At 46.0% G+C, this 20225-nt stretch overlaps 1 protein-coding gene across 1 annotated transcript in view; it reads right to left on the bottom strand.

The window, feature by feature from the left end:
- Positions 1-83: 83 nt before the first annotated feature.
- The window catches only part of ZNF12 (zinc finger protein 12), a 34104-nt gene continuing 13962 nt past the window's right edge, over positions 84-20225 (bottom strand). Inside the window, exons 3-5 of the mRNA XM_044233809.1 lie at positions 7805-7931; positions 7458-7553; positions 84-3728 (exon numbers count right to left, since the gene is read on the bottom strand). Of these exons, the coding sequence (XP_044089744.1) occupies positions 1879-3728; positions 7458-7553; positions 7805-7931 (2073 nt within the window). The 3' untranslated portion in view covers positions 84-1878. The remainder of the gene's footprint in view (positions 3729-7457; positions 7554-7804; positions 7932-20225) is intronic.

The raw sequence follows: 20225 nt of genomic DNA, 5'->3' as shown, positions 1-20225 counted from the left end.
AAGATTTAATGTCATGCATTGTAAAAAGGCGTATCTGACATCATTATGGGGCTCTAAGGGTTCTTCTGTCAATGATGTAACCATTTGAGGAAACATACACATTTAATTGTTTGAAGTTGGTTTGTAGTGCTCAAACTATTTACATCAAAATTTACAGAAAATAAGACCAATCTCTATCCATACTTCTAAACTGGCAATTTACCTCAAGTCCTTCTCAACTGCATAATTCCTACAAAGGTATAGCTCTGTGTCTTCAGCTGTCCCTAACACAGCAGCCTAAACCAACTGGCTCCAAAGTAAATTTCGTCTACAACGGAAGCAGCAATCCAGGGGCCGAGGAGCCGCACGGCTGGACGGGTCAGGGCTCTGCCATCGTCCAGGTCCCAAAATCTCCCCGTCCTTCCGCTCTGCCATGCTTAGACTCTAATTCTGTGCTGAAGGGCACAGCCAAGCATCACACGCAGCAAAGGCAACGGTCCACAACAGATGCTTCACCCTGCACGGTTCTTTCCTGGAATCTTTGAGGGAACCTTTTCCAGAAATAACCTGTCAGATACCTCCTCTGTTTATCTGCACAGAGCTGGGTCCTGTGACCATTCTAAACCAATTAATGGCAGTGAGAAAGGGATTATCATTATTAGTTGAAACTAGTCAGGATCTCCCCCCATTCCACGAGGAGAAATGGAGCCCCAAATTCTGCTAGCGAACAGTAAGGAGTGACCAGGGTCACTCAGCATCGTCTGCCACAAATCCATAGGAAGAGTTCGTTCAGAAGGAATAGAGCACAATATTTAAAAATACTATACTATCAAATAAAAATACAGAAAATTCCTAAGTTACATAGTATGTATGTTCTCCACACTTATGTCAGCATCCAAATAAAACAGATGGAAAAAACCGATACAAATGGAAATACCTTAAGTACTTAAATATTTAAAGCAAATATAACTATAGAGTACAATGAATACTACAGGTGCTTCGTACTACTGGAAATGTCTGGCATTAACAACTTCAAGTTATCTATGCACTTCTCTATTGTATGTGTGAATTTCTAACTCTTGCTGACTCAGACACAGCTGAACACGTTATAAAAAACACTGGCTTCTTTACAGAAGACTTTGTTCGTTAACAGCGATCAAAAACATTTTAAAAATGCCAGGCAAGAGTACGAGAAGCAGTGTACTTGAGACTACCAGATGTCAGCATGGTGACCGTTTCAGGGTATTGGAATACGAACACGGCGGAGCTTAAAATGGATAATCTTACTGCATCTTCCGAATTATTCTAATAAGGATACAGTGGCTTTCCAAATAGGATTCAAACGGAACATACACTTCCTGTAATGCAGCACCCTAAAAAGCAAGCACAGAGACTGAAAACCCCTCAGAAACCTAAGCCCTACATGCCCAGGAGCTGCTCCCGTGTGAGTGTGAGGTTGCTACGCTGTGGTCCGGATCGCTGTCGCCGCTTTCACTGCTTCTATTTACACAAGTATCTTTATCGTCTGTATTTTAGTTTTCAAGAAGCTTGATACTACATCAGAAACGTAACATTTAATATAGATAATTTCCAAAGGAGCCGATTTCCCGCCTTCTTTAAAACGGAGAGACTTTTTTCTCTTGGTATGAATTCCCTGATGTGTAAAACAGTGTGAGTCCATGGTGACATGCATACTCGTTCTGAACGCTTACGAACGTTGACCCCTGTAGAGTCTGGAATCCGACAAGTGCTATGGTCTTGTTACAGTTGTGGTTCCTACCCTGTGAACTTTCAGGCCTCGAGTCTGACTAACACAAAGCCTTGAGCACAACACCCGTGTGAGCGCTGACGCACGTCAGCAGGCATCTCCCACTCACCACACGGAAAGGTTCTCCGACTTCACAGAAGCCTCCCCACGTCCAGAACATTCACATTCCCTCTCCTGTGAATCCTCTGATGGCTATTGAAGGCTGATTTGTGGTAGAATTTCTTCCCACACTCGTTACATTCGTAGGGCTTCTCTCCGGAGTGAGTCCTGTAGTGAACAGTGAGGTAGGACATCCGAGAGAAGGCTTTTCCACATTCGTTACATTCAAAGGGCTTCTCTCCCGAATGGATCCGGTGGTGGATGGTGAGATAGGACATCTGAGAGAAGAACTTCCCACACTCGTAACACTCGTAGGCTTTCTCTCCTGTGTGTGTCCTCTGATGTCTATTAAGGGCTGAATTCTGGCAGAAGGTTTTCCCACACTCATTACATTCATAGGGCTTCTCTCCTGAATGAATTCGATGGTGTATGGTGAGGTATGACATCTGAGAGAAGAACTTTCCACATATGTAACATTCGTAGGGCTTCTCTCCTTTATGTATCCTCCGATGTCGGCAAAGGGCTGAGTTCTGGTAAAAGGTCTTTCCGCACTCGTTACACTCGTAGGGTTTCACTCCTGAATGGGTTCTGTGGTGTATAGTGAGGTACGACAGCTGAGAGAAGAGTTTTCCACACTCGGTACATTCGTAGGGTTTCTCTCCGGTGTGCACTCGCTGATGTCTCATGAGGGCCGAGTTCAGGTAGAAGGTTTTCCCACACTCGTTACACTCATAGGGCTTCTCTCCCGAATGAGTCCTGTAGTGTACAGTGAGATAGGACAACCGCGAGAAGAATTTCCCGCACTCGTTACATTCGTAGGGCTTCTCTCCAGTGTGGGTCCTCTGATGCGTGGTGAGTGTGGACTTGCGGCAGAAGCACTTCCCACACTCATTACACTTGTAGAGTTTCACGCCCGTGTGGATTTTCTGATGGTCGTTAAGTGCGGACTTCTGGGAGAAGGTTTTTCCACAGTCGTGACAAACGTAGGGTCTCTCTCCTGAATGCGTTCTCTGGTGTTGTGTGAGGTGTGTCTTCTGGCAGAAGGATTTTCCACAGTAACTACATTCATAGGGCTTCTCTCCTGAGTGAGTTCTCTGATGCTGAATGAGGTGTAACTTCTGGTAGAAGGTCTTCCCGCATTCGTTACATTCGTAGGGCTTCTCCCCGGTGTGTGTGCGCTGATGGACAGTGAGGGTCCCCTTCTGGCAGAAGGATTTTCCACACTGATTACATTCATAAGGTTTCTCTCCCGTGTGAGTCCTCTGATGGATGATGAACTTTGACTTCTTACAGAAGGATTTCCCGCACGCGTTGCATTCATAGGGCTTCAGCTCCATGTGAGACCTCTCGTGTACGCGGAGGTTGGACATTTGCAGAAAGGCTATTTCAGATTCATTCCACTTATAGGGCTTCTCCTCCATGTGATTAACAAAAACTGTATCCTTCTGAAAGGCTTTCTGGCATTCAGTATATTCAAAGGGTTTCTCCAAAATATTAATGTTATGATAAATACTTTCTTCATTTAGACTATAAGCGTCCCCATTTTGATTAAATTCGTAAGACTCATCTCCCGGATGAGTTTTCTCAAGTTTAATCTGGGGAAGTGGTTTCCCACACGCACTACATTCATCAGGCTTCATTCTTGCATAGCTGCCATCACTACTAATATATTCTGAAATAGATTTCAAACTCTTTTCACACAAGTCACATTTATAGGACATTTTTCTTGAAGGAATGGGATTCGTTTCCGCATTAGAAGTCTTACCAGGAACATTACCTCTCTCTTCAATCAGGGTTTTGTTGTTGGATACAGCTTGTCTTGAATATTTGCTTTCATTTTCCTGGACTCTCTCTCCCAGAATGTCAGCTTTCCAGACTTCTTCTAAAAAAAAGGCAAAATAAAGTTTTGTATCTCTTCCCATGTAAGATACGGAAGGTGGCTTACATGCAAGTGTTTCATTTTAGCATAGATGCTAGCTGCATGGATAGATGAAAATAATTCCCAGTGTACTACTTTCCTGTACAGTTATGGTTTAAAATAAACACACACAAGCATGCGCACGCGCGCACACACACACACACACACACACACTGACACACCTCTGAGGTGAGGAAAGGGGAAAAACACAAGCACCTTTGATCTTTGCTACTTTATAAGATTTTGTTCCAACTGGGCATAGAGGGTAAGATATAAAAACACAGAGCAATGATGGGAAGACAAGGGACACTGGATGAACAGATGGGCAGCTGACAGGCAGACATGGATGGACTCACACCAGACAGGGTGAATGAAGGGCCCCAAGGAGCAGAGCCGGGTGAGGAGGGGTGGACAGGCCCCCCAGAGGCATCAGGCGCAGGGGAGGGGACCGGCACTTCGCACCACGCCACTGCACAGCAAGCGGGAGAGACGGTCGGTCTCGGGCACCATCTCCTTTCCCTGAGATTCTTGCGGCAGCACTCTAACCAGCCCAGATCCTTCCAAACCATTTTGCCCAGATTCTGCACAGCAGGGCCAAACCCACTTGCACCCAAACCTCCTTCCGTTTGGAGGAGCACCCGTGAGGCCAGGGCTCCCATTCCCGGTGGTTCTGTGTCATGTGGAAGGAGAGCCCCAGGAGCTCATGTCCAACATGAAGGATAAAGCAGACCAGAGCATGCCAGCCCTTCTGAAGTGTAGGATTTCATAAACCCTCTGTGATGTTAGGATTTAACCTGAACTCAGTCGAACCATGGAACTCTGTTTCCATTTGGACAATATAGCAGGCGCTCTGGCTGGGTGACCTGGGGGAGTCCTTACGTCGCCCTTAGCTCACGATGACCCCCAGGTGATGCGGAGACAATGAATGGTACCTACATTCTAGGGTCTTTGTAGGGGACATAAACTCATGAAGTGCTCAGACCAGCATCTGGCACAAGACACATGTAACGCAGCATTGCTTGTGTTAGTTTTCCCATTTTCAGTCTCCTGGCGATTTCCTTAAAGGAGTCTTGCCTCTGACATAGCGCGGTCACTGCATTCTGAGAACAGACTTCACCACTCCTGAGTTTCATCTGGTTTCACTTTCATTTACAAACCTTAAAAATCAGATTTCCCAAGCTGCTCATTATTTTTACTTATCTTACAAGTTTTTCGATGAACCAGACGACTGCAGTTGCTGTCATCCACATCAAATGAAACTATGCTGACCTTGTCCTCCCAAATCTACAGCTCCCCTGAGTCCGCTGCCAAGACAGGACAGATAAAATGGGGGAAACATCTGACCAAAAATACTTCTCACCTAGATTCATGGTATGATTCCAAACTGGGATTATACTGGTCTACAAATACTTTCTGCTCCAGAAAAACCAAGCCCTTTGTTGGGCAAAGTGTGTCACCTGATACACATGAGGGGGGCTGGGTGTGGAGGAAGGGACCAGCACTCAGCGCTACTCTGCTTTGCAGCAATCTGGGAGACACGGAGTCCCATGTCGGGCACCAGGGGCTGCTTCTGAGATCGCCGGGGTGCCAACAACGCCCAGCAAACGTTCAAACCCAAGTCTCCGCTCTTACTGCTTCATATAGTTCACCTGACCTCCAACCCCAACCTACTCAAAACCTCTCAGGGAGTCTCTGTGTTCTCCAAACAAAACCAAAACCAAAAACTGCTTAAATCCTTTCTCACTTCAATCAGCTCCATCTCCCCTGAAAGCTGAAAATAATTACCACCCCCACCGCCAACATTGACTTTAGCACACTGGTTCCTCCATGCACTGGACCATCAACGGTCCACGTGAACGCAGAGTTCTGAATTACACCATGCAATACTCCTTTCTCCACCAGATCCTGTCTCTTAGAAAGTATGACTCTATTCCCTATTTCCTTTGAGTCCCTGAACAAAATCAGAGATTTGCTCTTAATCTGAATCCTGTGGGTATGTTTCAGGCACCTGGGATATAAATGGGGGTGTGACCCAGGCCATGCGTATTCAGAACTGCTTATAAATTATTTCTCAATAGATGGACAAGAAAGTTCTGTCACCTACCTGGCTCCTCAGATACTCGGCTGCACACTACATGGTACATACCAAGGCAAGAGAGAACACACTACACACTGATTTGGGGAAGAAAAGAAGCTCAGGGGCGCCTGGGTGGCTCAGTGGGTTAAGCTTCTCTGCCTTTGGCTCAGGTCACGATCTCAGGGTCCTGGGATTGAGCCCCACATTGGGCTCTCTGCTCAGCAGGGAGCCTGCTTTTCCTTCTCCCTCTGCCCCTCCCCACTGCTCATGTGCTCTCTCTCACAAATAAATAAATAAAATCTTAAAAGAAAGAAAAAAGCACAAACAAAATATATATCCTACCAAATAACAGATTACTTGATCAAACCTAACTTTTTTCCAGGTGTGGCCATTAGGTAGAGTCCCTCTGAGAGAAGGAGCAGATGGAGATAACGGTAAGAGCCAGAAGGAAAAACTTCAAGGAGGGGCTGGGAAAACTGAGCCTGGACGGGAAGAACGGGTCATCGCACCAACAGAGCAGGCCCCTCTGAAGTGAAGCGACAGGGACAATAACCACACTAACAGAAGACACTTAGGTGCGAGGACCCCGTGGAGTGTACCAAGGGCTGTGGGGAAGCACAGAACATTCACTTTCCAGGCAGCACAGGGAAGAGGAGGAATTCGCACCCCTTTGGGAAGCAGCAGGGGCTCGCCAAAGGCTCCTCCTGGGCGACCAGTGATAAGATCCACTGGAAACGTCGAGGAACCCGTCGTGCAGGTGCAAGGGGGTGCGGGACGGCTACCACAGGAGAGGCTGGACAGGACAGGGACGGTAAAGCAGAAACAAACAGGCCAACAACAGCCCTAAGGACAGAGGCAGGAGGAGACCTGGGAGGAACTCAGGAGCCAGAACACACCACAGGTGGAAGCAGACCCATCGGGGGCATCTTCTGGAAGGTGAAGGGAACGGAACTCACTCCCACGCACCACACGCACTGAGCGCCTGACGGGGCAGGACGCTGGTCAAGCACTGGGACAGAACAGGGAGTGAGAGACAAGATGGACACGGGTGTCCGGGGCAGGCAGGAGACCAGACACGGCTGTCATCAGACATAAGAAGCGCCGGATTGTGGGAAGGACGAGCAGCACAGGCCACAGGTGAACCGAACGCTCTGGCTCAGGCACAGGTGAGGGTTTGGAATCTGACCTCAGAGAAGGGGGACGTGAAACCGGGGTCAGAAACCAGTCTGAGCCATTTCACAGAAAAGAGGAAGAAAAAAGGTGGCAAGAACCGAAGAGTCACATCAGTCCCTTTTCGACAACAGGCTTATGAAGGCCCAAGAACGAAAGAACCCATGATAACAGGATGGCTGGAAACGCCCTGGGAGCGAGCAAGACGCCAAGGCTGGGGGAAGAAGGAATTGACTGGGCAGGGGCTCTGGGAAGACGCAAGCATGGCAACGTTCTGCAAACACAGGTTCTCGTGGGGGAAGGAAGAAGGCGCTGGGAGAGGGACTCGGGGAGCTGGAGCACACAGGTGACTGTCTGTAGTCACGTCTACACGTTCGGGACCGTTAACAATTCCCGGGAAAAACACTTCCAAGTTACCAGTCTCCGCACTGCCTGCACTAACACACCTGGGTAACTCTGTGGTAGGAATTCTCCTTCTACTATCCATGGCTCTTCTCCTTGCTCCAACTTGATGATAACTTCCGGTTTGATAATGTGACAGCCTGTTAACAGAAACGAAAGAGAACTTGAGCCTGACTGCTGGGCTGCTGGGTCTCTGTCGTCCGAGGACAGCGCTGCCTCACGACCAGCACCACAATTAGGACCTTTCACTGGGGAGGTGAAGACCAAAATGCCCTGCCTGCTGCCCAAAACAGACCACTCACGTTTGTCCCGTCAAACTCCAAGTTAGAGTCGGTAACATTTGAGGGAAATCCCATGTATCTTAGCAATCGAGAAAGCGGGCTTTCCTCACCCACGGAAACGAGATGGCTGTAGTTCTCCAGCATCACATCCCGGTACGTGGTCTTCTGCTCGGGCTCCAGCTGCTGCCACTCCTCCTGGGTGAAGTCCACGGCCACGTCCCTGAATGACACTGGCCCCTGCAATGGCACCGGATCGGAACTGGATGAGGTGAAGGCGGACGAGGACAAGAGCTTACCAAGCTCACTGGTCAAGTTATCTATGAACACTGTATACCTTCCTTATTGTGGAAAGAAAATAAACATAGCAAAAATATGCCAGGATGAGTTCACTTAGCATATACAAAAAAAGAAAATACCGTCTTGCACTATGAGCTAGGAACAATCCTGGCTGCTGGGGACACAGACCAGCAGACGCAGCTGCAGCCCTGAGGAAAACAGCACTGAGGAGCACTCCCACCAACACGGGATGCACTTTGCTCCTTTTTGCTTCCAGAACATTACCAATGTCGGTTCTCCCCTCACCTCTCCCACTGCTCCTTCTATCTCCTTTGCTGACTCCCCTGTTCTCCAAGTCACCCTCAAGTTAGAGGGCCCGGAGCTCTGGTTTTGGTCCCTTACTCTGCTGTCTGCACCCTGCTGTGATCCCACCGGACCGCCTGGCTTTAACTCCCACCTACACGTCAGCATGTCCAAACCAGCCACCCCGACTTCTCTCCTAACTCCAGACACGTCCCAGACCCAAACTCAACAGCCTGAAACTCCACCCCTATCTCTGTTCATACCTGTTCCTACTACAGCTTACAGAAGCGATACTAGCCACAGCTGCCACCACAAGCAAGCCCAGAGGCGGACAGCCCAATCGTGTGCTTTACTGCAGGGTAAGCCTACCGGGTCTGACACGGCTGCCACATGAATTGTCAGTAACGATGGGCTTTGGCCGTCTCTAATTCCCACTGGGGAACTCAGAACCCCCTTCCTCCCACCCACAATCCAGGAGAGTGGGAGCAAGGTCCTGCAGAGGGGCACACAGCTCAGAACAGACCCAGAGACTGCCCAAACCAGACTTTTAAACACTGATCTTCTGAATCAACTGTCCACTCAAATACACCAGTCACTACAACAGTCCCGCCGCTGTATCGCGACCTCTAAAATAAAGGTAAGAGTGGTGCCTATCACATCATGTAATACCAGCATCAAATGGGCTAATCCACGGAAAAGCACTTAGCCAAGTCCTCGGAACATAATACACACTTCTCAATAACAACTACGTATTACTGATACCTGTCCCTTATCAACTCTTTCCAAATAAGGACAGAAAGTAGTAAGACAGAAGTTTAAGCAACTAAAGGTAATGCAGCTGTCAAGTTTATGCAATTACCAAGGAAGGATGATAAAAGTGTCCCCGTGTTAAGAAAAAGGCCCTGGAGGGAGAGGAAGCAAGATGGTGGAGGAGCAGGAGACTGAAATATCATCGGGGCCCAGTTCAGCTCGATAGTTATCAAACAATTCTGAACACCTACAAACTCAACAGTAGATAGAAGAGAAGAGCCGCAATTCTAGGAACAGAAAATCGACCACTTTCTGGGAGGCAGGACGTGCAGAAAAGTGAATCCAAAGCGATGGGGAAATAGACCGTGGGGGGAGGGGTCAGCTCCCAGCAAGCGAGAGCGCAGCAGAGCACAATATCGGAACTTTGAGAAGTCTGCACCACCGAGGGACATCACTCCAGAGGCTAAGCGGGGCTGGAGCCCTTGTGGGGACAGTGTGGTCTCAGGACCCACAGGGTTGCAGAAAGACCAGAGGTGTCTGAGGATGGCAGAGCTACCAGGTGTCAGAGCGGGAAAGCTGGCTGCAGAGACGGAGCTGAGCAGGGAGCTCTCAGTCGGGCTTACTGTAAACCGTGATCCAACACACAGTCGGACCACTATTCTTCGAGAAGGGACCCCACAAGTGGTAGATCTGGGATTCTTCCTCCAGGAGGAGTGGCGCAGGAGTGCATAGCAGGAATCTGCTGGGTTTGGAGACTCCAAGGACCCCTTTGGAGATAGAAATGCTCGAGATAGAAATGCTCAGTCATGGGCCAGGTGAGCTCAGAGTGTGGTCAGAGACCAGGGAGATGGGAGGGATTGACTGCTTTTCTCTGAGGATGCACTGAGGAGTGGGGATCCGAGCTCTCAGCAACTACGTCCACTTTAGAGGACGGAAAGTGATCAGGGAACAAAGGCTACCAAGAGTGAATCCGAGCAGATTACGTAGCCCAGACCCTGGCAAGGGAGGTGCCATTCTGCCTCAGGCAAAGATATCTGAGCATCACGGCGACAGGCCCTGCCCCCAGAAGATCAGCAAGGATATCCAGCCAAGACCAAGTTCACCGATCAAGAATTGAGGAACTTGGGCGCCTGGGTGGCTCAGTGGGTTGGGCCACTGCCTTTGGCTCGGGTCATGATCTCAGGGTCCTGGGATGGAGTCCTGCATTGGGCTCTCTGCTCTGTGGAGAGCCTGCTTCCTCCTCTCTCTCTCTCTGCCTGCCTCTCTACCTACTTGTGATCTTTCTCTGTCAAATAAATGAATTCTTAAAAAAAAAAAAAAAAAGAGTTGAGGAACTAGGGGCACCTGGGTGGCTCAGAGGGTTAAAGCTTCTTCCTTCAGCTCAGGTCATGATCCCAGGGTTCTGGGATTGAGCCCCGAATCGGGCTCTCTGCTCAGCAGGGAGCCTGCTTCCTCCTCTCTCTCTACCTGCCTCTGCCTGCTTGTGATCTCTCTCTGTCAAAATAAATAAATAAAATCTTTTAAAAAAAAAAAAAGAAAAGAATTGCAGAAGTGGGTGCCTGGGTGTCTCAGTGGATTAAACTCTCTGGCTTCAGCTCAAGTCATGATCTCAGGGTCCTGGGATCAAGATCTACATCAGGCTCTCTGCTCAGCAGTGAGACTGCTTCCCTACACCCTGCCTGCCTCTCTGCCTACTTGTGATCTCTGTCAAATAAATAAATAAAGATCTTAAAGAAAAAAAAAAAAAAAGAATGAACTGTGGAACTCCAAATCTAGGGGAAAGCAACACAGAATTCATGGCTTTTTTCCCATGACCCAACAGTCTTTCCAAGTTAAATTTTCTTAATTTTATTTTTTTCTTATTCCATTTTTAAAGTTTTTCCTCTTTCCTATTTAATGGTTTTTAACTATTTTATCTTACCAATACCTTTTGAAGAAATCTTTTCAAATTTTCATTGTGAGGGTCATATTTTATCTCTTCATTGTATTTAACCTTATTTTTTTTATATACATATAGGGTTTCTTTTTTTCCTTTAAAATTTTGGGATACAGGGGCGCCTGGGTGGCTCAGTGGGTTGAGACGCTGCCTTCGGCTCAGGTCATGATCTCAGGGTCCTGGGATCGAGTCCCGCATCAGGCTCTCTGCTCAGCAGGGAGCCTGCTTCCTCCTCTCTCTCTGCCTGCCTCTCTGCCTACTTGTAATCTCTCTCTGTCAAATAAATAAATAAAATCTTTAAAAAAAAAAAAATTTTGGGATACAATTTCTTCTAACAGATCAAAATATACCCTAAATCTAGCCTATGGCTTTGTTTTAGTCTCCAGCCTGATCACACTCTTTCCTCTTTTTTTTTTTTTTTCAACTAAATTTTTATCAATTCCTTTTTAAGAATCTTTTTATTTATTTGTCAGAGAGAGAGGGAGAGAGAGCGAGCACAGGCAGAGAGGCAGGCAGAGGCAGAGGGAGAAGCAGGCTCCCTGCCGAGCAAGGAGCCCGATGTGGGACTCGATTCCAGGACGCTGGGATCATGACCTGAGCTGAAGGCAGCTGCTTAACCAACTGAGCCACCCAGGCGTCCCTTAAGAATCTTTTTAAATTTTCATCCTTACCGGCATATTCCATCCCTTCACTGTGACTTTCCTTAAAATTATGGGAGGTACTTTCTTCTAAGAGACGAGAATACACCCCAAATCAAGTGTGTGGCTCTGTTCAATTCACAAGTCATATAAATTTTCCATACACACACACACACACACACACACACACATCCATCCATCCATATACATTCTTCATTTTTAACTTATTTTGTACCCCTTTCTTCTCCCTCCAGTTTTAGGTCTTTTCTGATTTGGTTGGCATATATTTTTCTGGGGTTGTTGCCACCCTTTTAGTATTTTGTTGTCTCATTCATCTACTCTTATCTGGATAAAATGACAAGGTGGGAAAAACTCTCCACAATAAAAAGAACAAGGGGCACTACCGACTGCTAGGGACCTAATCAATACAGACATTATTAATATGTCAGAACTAGAGTTCAGAATGACGATTATCAAGGTGCTAGCTGGGCTCGAAAAAAGCATGGAAGATATTAGAGAATCCCTTTCTGGAGAAATAAAAGAACTAAAATCTAACCAAGTTGAAATAAAAAAAAAGCTATTAATGAGATGCAATAAAAAACAGAGGCTCTTGGGGTGGCTGGGTGGCTCAGTTGTTAGGTGTCTGCCTTCAGCTTGGGTCATAGTCCTGGGGTCCTGGGCTCGAGCCCTGCATCAGACTCCCTGCTCAGAGGGAGGCCTGCTTCTTCCTTTGCCTTATCCCCTACTTGTGTTCCCTCTCTCCCTGTCAAATAAATAAACAAAAATGTCTTTAAAAAAAAATAGAGGCTCTTAATTCTAGGATAAATGAGGCAGAAGACAGAATTAGTGATATAGAAGACAAAATGATGGAGAATAAAGAAGCTGAGAAAAAGAGAGACAAACAACTACTGGACCACAAGGGGAGAATTCAAGAAATAACTGATACCGTAAGACGAAACAGTATTAGAGTAATTGGGATCCCACAATTTTTTTTTTTTTAGTATAAAACGAGTCTTATTTCAAAATGCAAAATGGTGGCCGCTGTAATAATAATAATAATAACAAGAATATAAAAAGCATTCCCCGCCTTCCACCCTAGTGCAAAACGGTAGATAGCTCGAAGACACGTAAATTTGGACATGTTATCCTGCAATGCTGCACAGCAGCAACACTTAATCCCCAACTCCTTTTGGTGGATCCGTGTGGTAGTTCAGGTCTGGAAGCGGGTGGCTTCTCAGATCTATATTGGAGCAAATTTCCAAATTTCTAAATTGGAGAGAATTTCCCTAACACGGCGAAGGGAACAAGCATCCAAATCCAGGAGGCACAGAGAATACTCCTTAAAATCAATAAAAACAGGTCCACATCCCATCATCTAAGAGTAAAACTTACAAGTCTCAGTGACAAAGAGAAAATCCTGAAAGCAGCTCAGGACAAGAGGTTTGTAACGTACAATGGTAGAAGTATTAGACTGGCAGCAGACCTATCCACAGAGACCTGGCAGGCCAGAAAGGGCTAGCATGATATAGTCAGACCACTAAATGAGAAAAACATGCAGCCAATATTACTATAACCAGCTAGGCTGTCACTGAAAATAGAAGGAGAGATAAAAAGCTCCCAAGACAAACAAAAATTAAATGAATTTGCAAACACCAAACCAGCCCTACAGGAAATATTGAAAGGGGTCCTCTAAGCAAAGAGAGCCTAAAAGTAATACAGAACAGAAGGGAACAGAGACAATATACAGTAACAGTCACCTTACAGGCCATACAATGGCACTAAATTCGCACTTTCAATAATAAAGAATGTAAATTAATGTAAATGGACTAAAGGTCCCAATCAAAAGACACAGGGTCTCAGAATGGTTAAAAAAATTTAAGACCCATTGATATGCTGTCTACAAGAAACTCATTTTAAACCCCAAAACACTTCCAGATTTAAAGTGAGGGGATGGAAAACAATTCACCATGCTAAAAAGAAAGCTGGAGTGGCAATCCTCATATCAGATAAATTAGATTTTAAGCCAAAGACTGTATTAAGAAATGAGGAAGGACACGATATCATACTTAAAGGGTCTGTCCAACAAGAAGATCTAAAAATTTTAAATATCTATACCCTGAACATGGGAGCAGCCAATCATATAAACCAATTAATAACAAAACCAAAAAAACCACAATAATCCACAATAATAAAATAATAGTAAGGGACTTTAACACCCCTCTCACTGAAACAGACAGATTGTCTAAGCAAAAGATCAACAAGGAAATAAAGGCTTTAAATGACACACTGGACCAGAGGGACATCACAAATATATATGCAGAACATTCCATCCCAGAGCAACAGAATATACATTCTTCTCTACTGCACATGGAACATTTTCCAGAACAGATCACATCCTGGGTCACAAATCAGGTCTCAACCAGTACCAAAAGCCCGGGATCATTCCCTGCGTATTTTCAGACCACAATGCTCTGAACTAGAACTCAATCATGAGTGGCAAGTTGGAAAGAACTCAAATAAATGGAGGCTAAGGAGCATCCTACTAAAGAGTGAATGGGTCGACCAGGAAATCAAAGAAGAATTTTAAAAATTCAAGGAAACAAATGAAAATGAAAAGGCGGGATGCCTGGGTGGCTCAGTGGGTTAATCCACTGCCTTCGGCTCAGGTCATGATCCCAGGGTCCTGGGATCGAGTCCCGCGTCGGGCTCTCTGCTCAGCGGGGAGCCTGTTTCCTCCTCTTTCTCTCTGCCTGCCTCTCTGCCTACATGTAATCTCTCTCTGTCAAATAAATAAATAAAATCTTTAAAAAAAAAGGCAACTGTTCAAAATCTTTGGGAAACAGGAAAGGTGGTACTAGAGGAAAGTATATACCAATACAAACCTTTCTCAAGAAAAAAGAAAGGTCTCAAGTACAAACCTAACCCTGTACCTAATGGAGCTAGAGAAAGAAGAGTAAGGAAAGCCTAAACCCAGCAGGAGAAGAGAAATTACAACAAAGATCAGAGCAGAAATCAATGAAATAGAAACCAAAAGAACAGTGTGACAAATCAACAAAAGTAGGAGCTGGTTCTTTGAAAGAATTAATAAGACTGAAAACCCCCTGGCCAGACTTCTCAAAAAGAAGAGAAAGGACTCAAATTAATAAAATCATGAATGAAAGAGCAGAGATCACAACCAACACCACAGAAATGCAAACAAGTATAAGAACATATTATGAACAACTACATGCCAGCAAATTTGACAATCTGGAAGAAATGGATGCATTCCTAGAGGCATATAAACTACCAAAACTGAACCAGGAAGAAATAGAGAACCTGAATAGACCCATAACCAGCAAGGAAATTAAAGCAAGGGGTGAAGGAAACCAAAGTTGGCGGCATCACCAATTCCAGACTTCAAGCTCTATTACAAAGCTGTAATCATCAAGACAGCATGGTACTGGCACAAAAACAGACACATAGATCAATGGAACAGAATAGCCCAGAAATGGACCCTCAACTCTATGGTCAACTGATCTTCAACAAAGCAGGAAAGAATGTCCAGTGGAAAAAAGACAGGCTCTTCAAGAAATGGTGTTGGGAAAATTGGACAGCCACATGCAGAAGAATGAAACTGGACTATTTCCTTACACCACACACAAAAATAGACTGAAAATGGATGAAAGACCTCAATGTGAGAAAGGAATCCATCAAAAGCCTTAAGAAAAACACAGGCAGCAACCTCTTCAACCTTAGCTGCAGCAACCTCTTCCTAGAAACAACGCCAAAGGCAAGGGAAGCAAGGGCAAAAATGAACTATTGGGACTTCATCAAGATAAAAAGCTGCTGCACAGCAAAGGAAACAGTCAACAAAACCAAAGACAATCCGCAGAATGGGAGAAGATATTTGCAAATGACATACCAGATAAAGGGCTAGTATCCAAAATCTGTAAAGAACTTATCCAACTCAACACCCAAAGACCAAAAAACCCAATCAAGAAATGGGTAGAAGACATGAACAGACATTTCAGCAAAGGAGACAGCCAAATGGCCAACAGACACATGAAAAAGTGCTCAACATCACTTGGCATCAGGGAAATACAAATCAAAACCAGAGTGAGATACCACCTTACATCGGTCAGAATGGCCAAAATGAAAAAAGTCAGGAAACAACAGTGTTGGCGAGGATTCGGAGAAAGGGGAACCCCCTTACACTGTTGGTGGGAATGCAAGCTGGTGCAACCACTCTGGAGAACAATATGGATGTTCCTCAGAAAGTTGAAAATAAAGCTACCCTAAATATCCAGCAATCGCACTACTGGGTATTTACCCAAAAGATACAAATGTAGTGATCTGAAGGGGCATGTGCACCCAAATGTTTATAGCAGCAATGTCCACGACAGCCAAACTATGGAAAGAGCCTAGATGTCCATCAACAGATGAATGGATAATGAAGATGTGGAGTGTGTATACACATACATACACACACAGACACAGACACACACAGGAATACTATGCAGCCATCAAAAGAAACCGAATATTGCATTTTGCAACAACGTGGATGGAACTAGAGGGTATTATGCTGAGCAAAGTAGTCAATCAGAGAAAGACAATTATCATACGATCTCTCTGATATAAGGAATTTGAGAGGCGAGTGGGGAGCTGTGAGGGTAGGGAAGGAAAAAGTGAAACAAGATGGGATTGGACCGGAGACAAACCATAAAAGAGATTCTTAATCTCATGAAACAAACTGAGGGTTGCTGGGGGGTGTGGGGGTAGGGACAGTGTGACTGGGTTATGGACACTGGGAAGGGTATATGCTACGGTCAGTGCTATGAAATGTGTAAGCCTGATGATCCACAGACCTGTACCCCTGGGGCAAATACTACATTATATGTTAATTAAAAGAAAAAAGAAAGAAAGAAAAAGAAAAAGGCCCCAGGGATTCCAACAAAACACGGAGTAAAGAGTGGCGTGGACAGCAATGAAGGGAAAGGCTTGTCATACTCCAGGGCCATGTGAGAAGAACACAAACTCTAGACAGTGACCGAAAAGCTCTGTTTCTTCATGTGGAACAATCAAAGAGTGCAGGATGCATCCCACTGGCAAGATTCTCCGAGATGCCTAGTCACCTGACCCTGTTATTCTTCTAAGCTCCAGGTGTGGGGACGTCTGGGGACCAGGCTTTGCTGGCCTGGGAAGGGTAAAGGTGCTGGGCTCAGAGCACTGAGCACTGCGCTCTGGGGCACAGAGTATGGCTAAAAGTGGTTCCTGCCCAGTCCAGACCAGGGTGTGCAGAACTGCCCCGGCCCGGCCTGGGAGCAGATGGGCTAGGGGAGCAACAGCGAGCAGGTCTTCCAGAAGCTGTACCCATCCTTCAGTCAGACATCTCCAGCCACTCCAGCCACCCTGATAAAGACCAGCGCCCACCAGTTCAGGTGTTAAAAGTCATTACCAAAACCAAGAGAGCAAGGGATGGAAATAGGAAGTAGTTAAGTTCTAAAGCATAAGTAGAACAATGTACATCTTTTAACTTCTGGTTTTGCTGTCTGTAATTTCACAAAATGTACAATTTGCAGGGATCTTTTTTTTAACACTTGCATTTTTGCATTATTAAGAAAAAAATACAGGGACGCCTGGGTGGCTCAGTTGGTTGGACGACTGCCTTTGGCTCAGGGCGTGATCCTGGAGTCCCGGGATCGAGTCCCACATCGGGCTCCCAGCTCCATGGGGAGTCTGCTTCGCTCTCTGACCTTCTCCTCGCTCATGCTCTCTCTCACTGTCTCTCTCTCTCAAATAAATAAATAAAAATCTTTATAAAAAAAATACATATTAAGGGAAAAATGATAGTTTTTGTTGTTTGTAATGCACATAAAGTACATGTTTACAACCAGCATTACTGTGAACGCTCCAAACTGATTCTCTCTTTCCTGATGGGTCTGAGTAGCTTGCCCAAGTTCATGATTACATGCAAAGAGGAGAAAACCATATTGTTCTTTCTCTGAGTTTAAAAAAGCAGCTTCAGAAGCTTTTGAAACTCAAAGAAAATGGGTTTCACAAAACCTGGTTAACAAATTAAGAAACTAGTCAGAACTGCAGATATTTAAGGATTTTAGGTGAGTTTCAAAAGGGAACAACCCTTGATGTGTTAAAAGAACACTCAGTACAATGTTTCAGAGACCGCTTCATAGTCAAGAACTCTAAGCCGGCTACGCATTTTCACACAAGCCAGACCACAGGATGCGTGAGGGAAAAAATACTCTGTGAGCGCCTCCGTCTGTGCCACTGAGGGCTTAGGATGCAGACCAGGCCCTTCTCTCCCCGGCTGTTGCATCGAGGCAGTAAATGCTGAGAGGCGGCAAGGCCCTAGGAGGGGTGTAGACAAAAAGCCATGTGCAAAGGGACTCTAACAAAGGGCTGTGTGTGCCACAGCCACCTCTGGGGTGCCGAACACACCCCACTGGGGCCCGAAGCCCGCAGTCCACGGGCCCCACGGAGCCAGAGTCCTCTGGAACATGCAGGAGAAAGCACATTCTCAGACATCCGAGGCCTCCAGAGCTGCGAAGTCAGAACGCCACAATGCGGTCACCCCAAGGAGAGTGACCATGGCCATCCTCCAGAGCCAGGAGAGGAAAACAGAACCGCAGAAACGGAGAGGGAAGCCCTAGACCATGAACTCCACCCACCTGCCCCCCCCACCTGCGGCGCACGAGTGAGAATGTGGCTCCAGCGCTGGCTGAGGACTCTGACCCACAGAATCGTGCTCATTTTGAGAAATCTTAAAAATGTACAGTATTCAACTCAAAATGAAAACATTAAAGAATGAAGTGGTAGGGGTGTCTGGGTGGCTCAGTCGGTTAAACATCTGCCTTCAGCTCAGGTCATGATCCCAGGCTCCTGGGACCGAGCCCTGCAACAGGCTCCTGCTCAGCAGAGAGTCTGCTTCTCCCTCTCTAGCTTCCCCCCTGCTTGTGTTCCCTCTCTTATTGTCTCTGTCAAATAAATAAATGAAAACTTCAAAAAGAAAAAAAAATGAAATGGTAATGCAGGAAAATAAAGTAAAAATATTAAGAACCCGGAAGAAAATGTTTGCTGATGTGATCCAAACAGGAAACATGTATAAAGGTTTAAGACTGTTTTCTAAGTTGGGGCGCCTGGGTGGCTCGGTGGGTTAAAGCCTCTGCCTTCAGCTCAGGTCATGATCCCAGGGTCCTGGGATCGAGCCCTGCATCGGGCTCTCTGATGAGCAGGGAGCCTGCTTCCCTTTCTCTCTCTCTCTCTGCCTGCCTCTCTGCCTACTTGTGATCTCTGTCAAATAAATAAATAAAATCTTAAAAAAAAAAAAGACTATTTTGTAAGTCAATTAAGAAAAGCAAAACAAAACAATATTGTGACAGAAAGCCTGGCATAAGTGGGCACTTCACACAAAAACCGGAACTGAAAAAGCTACAAGCTGTGTGACTCCCTTGAACAACGCGGGGGTTAGGGACACTGACCCTCACAGCTGCAAGTGAGCATACAACTTCTGAACCGTCCCCAAACTTACAGTATCCTGCCGACCAGAAGCCTTACCCACAACATGTCGTTGATTAACACATGTTCTGTATGTTATATGTATGATAAATTGTATTGTTACAATATAGTAAGCTGGGGGGAAAATGTTAGGAAAATACCTTTTTGGTGCCAGTCTGTACTTATTGAAAAAAATCCACATATAAGTGAACCCAGAGATCAGGCCCATGTTGTTCATGGGCATTCTGGGAAGGCCAAAACTATACACAGAAAACTATACTTACACAAACTATACTATACACACAGCACAAAGACGGGTGGTGGTCAGGGACTGGGGGAGGGAGGGATGAACAGGTGGGCAAGGAACTTTCAGGGCAGTAAATGTGGTCCATAGGACACTGTCATGATGGACACATGCACTGACCAGACATCAAGGCCTGAACCATACAACACAAGGCGTGACCTCTAACATCAAGTACAGGCTTCAGATAATCACCTATCACTACTACAGTGAACCACACGGACCTAAGACGTTCACAATGGGAGGAACAGAGACAAGGAGGGCTTGACGGCACCTCTCTACTGACCACTCACTACTTAATTTTCCTATAAACTTACATTGCTCTCAAAAATCGTCTACTTAGCAAACGTGGTGGCTTGGCTGGTTAAACAACTGCCTTCAGCTCAGGCCATGAACCTGGAGTTCCAGGATCGAGTCCCACATCGGAAGTGGGGGGAGAGGTCCCTGCACAGCAGGGGTTCTGCTTCCCTCTCTGACCTCCCCCCTTCTCATGCTCTCTCAAATAAATAAATAAGATCTTTATTTAAAAAAAAATAGGGACGCCTGGGTGGCTCAGTTGGTTGGACGACTGCCTTCGGCTCAGGGCGTGATCCTAGAGTCCCGGGATCGAGTCCCACATCAGGCTCCCAGCTCCATGGGGAGTCTGCTTCGCTCTCTGACCTTCTCCTCGCTCATGCTCTCTCTCACTGTCTCTCTCTCTCAAATAAATAAATAAAATCTTTAAAAAAAATAATAAGACTACACATTAAAAGTGATAAGGGAAATCTGTGTTCTGAGGTGGCCAACCAATCCAGCAGCAGATCCTAGTCCCAGCCCCAGGGCCATTCCGGGTCCCC

This window comes from Neovison vison, chromosome 14, assembly GCF_020171115.1.
Source record: "Neovison vison isolate M4711 chromosome 14, ASM_NN_V1, whole genome shotgun sequence".
Lineage (NCBI taxonomy): Eukaryota > Metazoa > Chordata > Mammalia > Carnivora > Mustelidae > Neogale > Neogale vison.
Note: the sequence above shows the minus strand (reverse complement) of the source record. Positions and strands in the feature narration are given on the sequence as shown.